General features: G+C 35.6%; 1 protein-coding gene across 1 annotated transcript; it reads left to right on the top strand.

Moving 5' to 3' along the window:
* Window positions 1-1,543: 1,543 nt before the first annotated feature.
* On the top strand, window positions 1,544-3,376 carry LOC145982495 (uncharacterized). The gene has a single exon (XM_083115953.1). It carries the CDS (start codon window positions 1,544-1,546, stop codon window positions 3,374-3,376), a length of 1,833 nt encoding a protein of 610 aa, XP_082972079.1.
* Window positions 3,377-9,837: the final 6,461 nt, after the last annotated feature.

Genomic DNA, 9,837 nt, shown 5'->3' with positions numbered 1-9,837 from the left:
ATTTTTATGAAATTTATAAACTCAAAAAAGCACAGCAAAGTGTATATTTTTAAGAAATAAATTTTGTCACTTATTTATTAATTTTCACATCGCAAATTATTGTATAATATGTAGATTGTAAGAGAGCTCTTTGTAACATTCGAAACATTGTAAAAAGAAGCATCTACAGAGAACAATCGAATGAAAATAAATAGCTACTTTTTTGTACAAGGGAACATATTGTGTAACTCCCTACGTTCAGGAAAGTAGCTTTCTTGTCCACCGATGCCAAGTTGCTATGTTCTTTCCAAAACCTAAAATCGAGACTAACATATCATAAGCAGAAGGGGGTAGGTTAAACTCCAGTGTCGTTCGATAAATAAGTTATCGTTATATCTTTTTGGTCTTCAGCCTACCTGTCGACTGGCAGTCAATGTTAGGTGACAGTAAGCGCTACGCATCTCATTGAAAATATGACATCATATGAGCCACAAGTTTTCTTCATGTTTCAGAGAATGGAAAACTTAGGGAAAATGATCAAGACAGGAAGAAATTACCGAAATATGTTGTTTTATGTAAAGTAAATGAGCAAATATGTGAAATATGCAATATCCTGGCAAATATGTAAGAATATGTAACCTAAAGCTTATGCAAAATCATGTCAGTTATATAATTCGTAGACATTTTACTGTTCAATGTATGTATCTAGAAAGGAATAGAATATGTAATTTCATACAAATCCGAGTTCTAGTCATGAGTGCATCCCAAAAGATTCTTCTTCCTGAGATATACAGACACTAACTCAAGGCTTGAAAATATACGTGCATCAGCAATGGATATATACCAAAATGCAGCAAACTTCTGCAACTCTACATTCAGAAATCAACTAGATAAGAAAGAAGACAAGTTAAGGTTTTCACTTGATTGTCCATCGTATGTATCACATAAATGATATAAATAATAAATGAAATATGACTTCCCGTTGTTTAAAGACATTATTCATTATAATCTTGGTATGACTTACATAGTGTTTCCGGTCCCTTCTAAATAACCTTTGATGTTAGTCCTACACTAAAGTTGAGGAATGCCGGAAATACTTTTCAGAAGAAGAAGAACAGATTTATTCTTCACCAACCCTTCATAAAACTCCTCCAGTATAAACGTAGCCCACACACAGAGCGAGATTTGGCTATTGTAAACATCGTCTGAATATGTCGACTTAAATGTTCCCTCATTTCAATTTTTTATTTAAAAAGAAAATGTACTCAAACTTATTTTTTCCAAATTTGCTTCCAGTATTCGCCATGACGGTATATATTATCGTGACGTGTAAAATATACTGCTGGTTCTTCTCCCAGATTGTGGAAGTTTTCCATCTTTTCCAACATGTGAAAAACATTAATAATAAACTACATACTTCTCTTAGACTTTAAATTTTACATTATATTAAAGTTTGATTATATGAGAACATTCGTTGTTGCAGGTGGCCGAAAATATGAAGATATCATTGCTGATGTTTTCGGTTTTGATCTTCGTTTCCTTCTGTGGCTCACTCTCTCCTATAATGCCTTCGAAATCAACTGAGAGTGGATTTCAGCTTACAGCCAGCATTTTGAAGAACTACTTTCACACTGCTCGGACACTGGTTGTTTATCACGACGAAGACTCAGCACTCCTTGCGGATATTGTGACTCAGGAATATGGAAACGCAACAACTGTAATTAAAACTAGTTTCCTGTATGAATGGAACCCATCATGGACCTTTGACTGGTTCTGGGTGAGAACAGAAATCTATTACTTGTTTCTTGTACGAAAAGCTTCATCTATACAGCGTCCTATAGAGGAGTCTTGGCATTTCAATAACTATAGACGGAATGCAAAATATTTAGTCGTCCTGACTGGGAATAACACAATGGAAGAAATTAATGGGTTGATCTTGGCAGCACAGAGCCATCTACTGGTGAATATTGTAATTGCTGCTCCTTCTCTTGGAAACCCGTCTCTCTCAGAAAGCGAATCCTTCGTCCTCTATTCCTACTTCCCTTTCACCGAGTCCCACTGCAGAACGGCTGATGGTGGAGAAGTTATGGATATTTGGAGCAACGGGCATTTTCTTACGGAAAGGCATTTGTATCCAGACAAGGTAGAGAACATGCACAAGTGCCCCATCAGGATGAAGGCATCTTATTACCCATCAATCTTTATGCCGGATTTCACCTCGAAAAGCAATAGTTCATACTTAGGTGTATTGGGTAGTTTTATTACAAATATAATGGGAAGAATGAATTTCACTCTGGAAACAAACGACATATATAACGAACCTACTAGAAATGGAATGGTATTTTTGAATGGTACTGTCACAGGGGACTATCTGTTGATGCGCTTAGGACAATTAGATGGTGTCTTGAAAAATGCTTACACAGGTCTATATTTTCTCTGGTGGTATGAGCAGATACATACCCGTCAGTTCAATGAAATAGCGTGGGCTGTTCCAAAACCCCGACCTTATCCTCAATGGATGAATCTGTATTTTCCATTTCAATCACATCTCTGGGTCGTCACTCTCTTCACTTTATTGACCTTTGTCTTTTGGATGAGATTCAGTGTTGCTTTGTTGCGTCGGTGGGGAAGGACCACTTATGAGTTCCCTTTCCTTAATGGTCTGCCTGTCTCTTTGGCTGCAACCATCCCTACTCCTCCCCCTCCTTTAATCACTCTCAGGTCTATCCTCTTACTGTGGACTCTGTCTTCTGTGATCTTATGCACGCTGTATCAGTCAGCCTTGTTTGGCTTCATTACAGAACCCAAGAGAACACCGCTCATCGACAGCCTGGAAGATATTGTAAATGCCAATTTGATTGTTGGTGGCGATAGCAGTGATAAATACCATGTAGAACTACTAAGTGAGAAACCACTTTACAGGAAGGTCCTTGAGAATTGGGACTTGGAGGAAAATTCTTCGGCGGTCTTACATCGTGTTACTATTGACGGTGACTACGCAACTCAGTTACATAATTCTGTATTTTATAATGACTCGTTTGTCGGGAAGCTATTTGATTCTTACGGAAAGTTATTGTTCCATGTTACTTCCGGAAAATTATTTGTTTTACCTCAATTTTTCCTCCTACCCAGGAGCTCTCCCTTTAGGGATCACTTTCAGCAGATAATTGACTCCAGTGTTGAAGCGGGGTTCCCTCCAAAGTGGAAGAAAGACTTATATGAATACATGATGCGAAATGTAACGAAGATAGGGAAATTCCAAGATGAGCCAGAGGTCGTTGTGATTCAACTGGAAAATCTAATGGGAGCTTTTGCCATTCTCATATTTGGTTTGACTCTCAGTTCAATTGTATTTCTCTTAGAGAAATTGTATTATTATTTTCATAAAGAAGAGTAAGACTCCTTTGTGGAGAACAAAAATACACAATAATATCCGGAGATAGATATGTCACATTTTCACATTAAACCTTATATTCTATCATTTAAATATACTTTTATAAATCAAATCTTATATCAGATCAATCTTTACTTCTGTAGGTATGTTCAAATTCATTTTTCATTTTGATTCACGTGTCTCATTTTCGCCTCTTCAATAGTTAACAGGAAATTCAATATAGTTTATTTTATTTTCTGTTGCGATAACATAGTTAGGAAAGCGTTTTCTTCAAAATCTTAGTCTTCTCTCACACTTTTCTCTCTCTGTTTGCAAGGAATCCTTTCTCAGTTCACCTATTCCTCCATAGGGCCTCCCCCATGGCGCAGTGGTAGCGTCATTGCATTGTAATCAAGGTGTCCGGGTTCGATACCCGGTGGAGGCACAAGTGGTTCGGATTCCACTTTAAACTGTAGGTCCAGTCCCGATTAGCCTTACTGTGCATAAAGTGGACTTAAAACAGCAACGCAAAGCTATTCCTCCATATTTGGTGTTATGCAGCTGCCTTATAGTTTAGGTAGCTCCTTGTTTTCGGACATACCTTCAGGGATGGAACCCCTTTATATATCCTTGGAGGACACTAGTATATCTAATATACATATGTACTTATATGAACCAATTTCCATGTTCGAATTCTAGTCAACGCATGGACGTTTTCTTGTGTTCTTCATTATAAATATTAATTGTTCATCATTCATTCCGATTGTTGTGATTAACCTAATAGGTTGTTAAATAGAAATAGAACATTCACTCGAAATATCCACGGTAATAGATTATACTATAGAAAAGGCGACTATGTATTAACAAAAGCACGTTTTCTGAAGATGTAAATAAGAAAAATGGTAGCCTTTTTGAATTATGATAATATTTATGAAGTTATTTTTATAAACCAATGTGAACATTTTCTAAACATCATTTGTTTATAGCAATAAAACATCTTTTGGTCACCTGTTCAAACAAACTTTTGGTTACCATAAACTATTTTCTATTTATTCCCAACAAAGTTTCTTGCCTATGTATTAGCAAGTCTTCGTGAGTTTTTGAGTGATTATTTGTGTCAATCTTTAAAATGATTGATTGTATTTATCGAAAACCCCATAATTTTGCACCTTGGTATTGGTTGTAGATGATGTAACGCACTTCCATTATTTTAAACCTTGTAATTCAAATACACTAACGTATTGTATATCAGCATGCATTTTTAAGTATTTTGTAAAATTATTTACACAAATGTTCATTAGTGTTAATATTATTAACGTACAACAAATGTTTTTTTTTTGTATTTCAATAGCATGTTGTGTGCAGACCATAATGTATTTGAAATTACCTTTTGTAACTCTTCTAATGCAAAAGAACATTATTGTCATTATCGTTATTGTTTTATGTATATTTTCGCTACATATTGGTGCGGTGGTTCCGTGTAATGTAATTTGTAGTTAATGTGAATACGCTATGCATTGTAATCCAAGGGTTGTTAAAAAAGCGGCGATAACAGTGGATATCACTTTTCCTCATATATGTTAAGTCGCCTAGGTTGCCGAGCCCGTTGATTGGTTTGTCCAGGCCTGTGAGTTCGAATCCTAACATGGATTTTTCGTTACTTTCGTCCAATCACTATTCTTCTACGTCGTCCATATTAGTAAAATATAATTGATTGATTTGCGTTATTTTACTTCGCCTTTCTGCAACTTTTGACTAATTGCGAAGATGGGGATGAACGATAATATGATAAAACTTATGAATGGACACTCACAATCATCCATGCCTAGGCTAGGATTCGAACCCGAAACCCTTGGCCTCGTAGCGCGATGTGATAATCACTCCGCCACGAGGCCCGCCTAATAAAATATGACATAAAGACAACTCAGAGTACGAAGTTGGTAAATACAAACAAATTGAGACTAATTCAATATGAACTTCCATTTGAAATTCACTAAATTTTCTTTCTGCACGTTTTGGTTATCTGGTTTACAGCTTGGTGCTAATAATGTAAATATGATTGAATTTTGATAAGCGTTGTGTTCAGATTCCACAAATGTTTTTATAAAGATTTTTTGGCATGTGGGCAAATAAGAAAATAATATTATAAATGAACATTGGATCGAAGGGTAAGTTTTGTTTTGTGAAACGATTCTTTCGGTTCGTATATCCAGGAGAGTTTAAAATATTAGTGCTTAATTTGTCCATGTATATTATGCTATTACACTCTTGTTTAACGTTCCTGTTATACCACTCTGGGTGATTGCGACCACGAAGATGAAGAGAGTTTAGATGAACTCGATGACAGGAAATCGAAACTACAAACCGTTCCCTGTCCATGAATCGAACCAGGAAATTTCTATTGCGAGATCACACAAACCCTCCCTGCCACAGAAGTGGGGTAACATTTGGGGCAGAGTTAATATTTTTTTAATGTTTCTTGGTTTATCACGAAATTTGTTTCTAATATTAGGGCAATTCCATGTGTGACGGAATTACCTTTTGGACAGTAATTACATATTTCCCTCATACGATTATATATCTAGTACATACAATATGTGACTTGTCGTGCTATATGTATTGACACAATGTAGTACAATTTCAAGTTTGCAAAAAATGTAAATTATTTGGATGTACTAGCCAGATAATTGTGTTTAAAATGCGTGTGACGGAATTACCTTCATGTAAACCTTCTTTGCAGGTGCATACTAACATTTGCCAATCTCTGTGAATTATGAACTTTTGTCTGAAAAATAGTTCAAAGCATGCTCATCATGCCAGGACACGACAACTGAAATTGTTTTTATATTCTGATACTTATTTTTATCCCGAACAGTGTGTGACAGAATTACCGTGACGGAATTAATAATTGTCCAAATACGCTTGTCATTGAATGATTGATTGAGTCAGTGTTTTAAGTTCACTTTATGCACAATAAGGCTTATCGGGACTGGACCTAAAGTTTAAAGCGGGACCGAACCGCTACGTGCCTCCATCGGGTATCGAACCAGGGACCCCTAGAGTACAAGAAGATGACCATACTACTACGCCATCGGGGTATTTAATTGGGCTGTTTTCAAAATAATATAACGCAGTCCAACTGAAAATTGATTTTATTGATCGTACTGTAATACAATATTGGTCTTCTGAACAATGCAATAACAATATGACCAAATATTTAGTATCAGGTAAGAAAGAATCAATGAGTAAATCAAAATTCTCACTTTTTTGAAACGAAATCTACATATTTGGAAACTATATTGGCATAATTGTTTGGATAGGTCTAAGTTTCAATCACTGGACTGTCAAAAACATATCGAACACACAATCGAATCGAATAAACAATACTGTTTGTTGGAATCTTGATCAAGATATGTTAAACGATCTCCTTCAGTCAACTGGCAAAAAAATTTCATTCCATGAGAGTCAAGCGAAATAATGTTTCTGAGAATACTATTATATATTTTTAAAGTGGCTACTGAGTAGAATTTAACACCTTAGATTGCAGGGTACAATCTAACTTTCTGCAAAAGCAACTTCAAAAATCAATGACAGCAAATTGTATGGCGAGATAGCACTTGATAACCTCCACTATTGCTGCTTGGAATGCCCATAGCACCTTCCTGCCATTCGGGAATGTTCCCTTAATCTTATCAGTTCTGAATTCATACCTGCCTCTTCAATCGCTTCTGTTCATGGCCCATCCCTTTCATTTGATCATAATAATTTTCTTCCTTCTCAGCCTACTTCTGCATTGACATTAATCTGCTGTCTTAGCCATTATACTCCAGAAACGATACAGATTAAACTGAAAATGAGTTAGCAATATGTAGATAATTAGCTAACAGTATGATACCTCACAAATAACACTTGGAGCATTTCCCAGGTATCACTGGTAATTCCAACACACACAGCTGGTAATTCCGTCACAGTGATGTACAGCCATTCCATGAACATTGCTGCAAATGTAAGTGTTACACATGTGAGTTGTACCAAAACCTACCTTTGCAGGAAAAGTTTTACTTCCTTGTATCATTAACCCACGTTTTTATGCGAAAAAAACTGAAAAGTTATGAAGGATTTACCATTTTGCCTTATGTATTAAAAGACGTGTATATCTCAGTTTACAAACACACTATAACGTAGCGAAATACACCAATTTGTTCTTCTAGGGGACATTAATCTTACCGTACTATCATAATATTAGTTCCTTCTTGCCATATACAGTGAGTTCATGAATCGTTAAAATCCGCAATTAACACATCATGCCATGTATATTGCGGCCATCTTGAAACATACTGTTTCTAACCACTTGCCGTATTGTTTTTAATGAAACAACAGCATGTTCCATTAACTACAAGTATAACACTTGTATGATATTATCTTCATTTTTATTACAGAGCTTTTCAGTTTTTGGGCTGGAGGTTGACATTTCCGTGGAATTGCCCATTGATTGTTGTAATTGATTGTATGCAGAATAAGTAAATAAATAATTTTTGGCTCTTATAATTGTGGATACACATGTTGTTTCACCTTAGTATTCTTGTATTTCCTTAGTAACAAAAATGTCATACAGTTTTTCAAAAAATGTTTTAACATCCACGATATCAGTTATGGAAGGGGGTATTTATTCTGAAATGTACATCATTATTTTTTTCTTCTGGAACCATAAAAGTGTTATTTCGACTGGTTTTCTAGTCCAATATATATAAAGCCCCAATCCCACCACTGACTCACTCACTGACATAAATGTTCTCCGTGAAGGAACCCCGGAGGCGAAAAACGCCCGATTACGACCCCCCATGAAATCGTCCCGAAAGGCCGAGAAAATTGAAAAATCTCTCAATCGGCCCTTCCTTAAGGGTGAAAATGCCCTTTTCTCACGTCCTTAGCAACCGTTGCCACGGGCATTTCTTTTGCACACATTGTTTCCTTCAATTCTTAATTGTCCAGCTACATTATATTTCTCACAGATAAGTAACACACAGATGAATCAACACCTGGTTTTGAAAAGGTGCCTGAAACAAGGGTGACATCTACATAATAAGGAGTTTCAGCCCAGATACAATTACGTATATATTGTTATACTCAATGCGTAAATATCTGCATCGTGCTTGTTTCAACTAAATGTTTAGGGGGTATAATGACATGCAATTCCTTAGAGCTTGCCGTGCTTGTTGTTCACCATGGAAACGGACGTTGCTAGGGAACTTAAAGAAAGTTTATTTTCACCCCGAATGCTACTGTAAGGGAATTATGCTAGAGTTTTCGATTGATTGATTGATTGATTGATTTGGTGTTTTAAGTCCACTTTGTGCACAGTATTAGAGTTTTCGAATTTTAAAATGTGAGCATCAGAATTCATTGCAGAGGAGAGATAGAAATTTGCGAAGAATGAAGGAAAACATTTCTTTATTTCAATTATGTTTAAAAATGTAAAACTGACTACAGAAGTAAAATGTTACTTTTCCAATTTAGTGTCGCTATTGAATTCGTTTACATAAAACATCTAACTAACTATCCTGAAACTGTTATTACTTACCCAGCTTATTATTAACAAAGAAACCAATAATATTTTGATTATTTGTACATATTACAGCGCATACACACATAAATTTACGTTCAAAACTTTCCAAATAAGCGAACCACGTCGGCGAGCGCACGAGACGTGGCCACAGGCCACGTCGAAAGTGCGCGAGTCCATACTGATAAAAATGTTCACAGTTTTGATTTTTTAATCCTCATGCAAGGGTATTTCAAAACAGACGTTGTCTTTTCTCAAACTTGACTTTGTTTAAAAATGCTGGACATTTTCTCTCACGACTTGTGGCATTTTTGGCCTTTGCATAGAGTTGCGATAATTATGATAATTCAGATAATAAAGATGATAGAAAGAGGGGCTAAAATAATTGCTTTGGTACATATCAATCTACATTTCATGTTCTCTACCTTTTTAACCATTCCTTATGCAAATGGGTGAAATTCAGGACCAACAACGATATTCAACTTTCAACAAAAATCAAAGTTTAGTATCTTTTTTTTAGTAGGGACGTAATGTAATATCAGAGCTGTAATTTGTTTCAGAGGAAACATATACATTCAAAAATTTAGCAAAATATATGGGAGCTCTGTTACTGGTTTCATCTTTTGGATACAGCTATTTTAAAATGCTAGTTTTTTTATTTAATTTTTGAAAATTGAGCATCAATATATCTGGTGTAGAACCTAAAGAAGGAGTTTGTACTAAAAATAAAAACTTTGTACAACATGTGAGAAATACCTTAATATCTTGATTTTAAATCTTAACAAATGTTGGAGAAGCACACGACGTTTCACGTTTTGATCGCAATTACAGAAACAATACAAAATCAAGGCACGAGTCAACATACGGTTTGTAACTTCTGGAAATCAAGACTTTCTATGTTGGTATTGGAGATCTTTGTAAA

This window comes from Lepisma saccharinum, unplaced genomic scaffold, assembly GCF_977018435.1.
Source record: "Lepisma saccharinum unplaced genomic scaffold, izLepSacc3.1 HAP1_SCAFFOLD_196, whole genome shotgun sequence".
NCBI lineage: Eukaryota > Metazoa > Arthropoda > Insecta > Zygentoma > Lepismatidae > Lepisma > Lepisma saccharinum.
The sequence above is the reverse complement of the archived record's forward strand: the minus strand, read 5'-3'. Positions and strand labels throughout refer to the sequence as shown.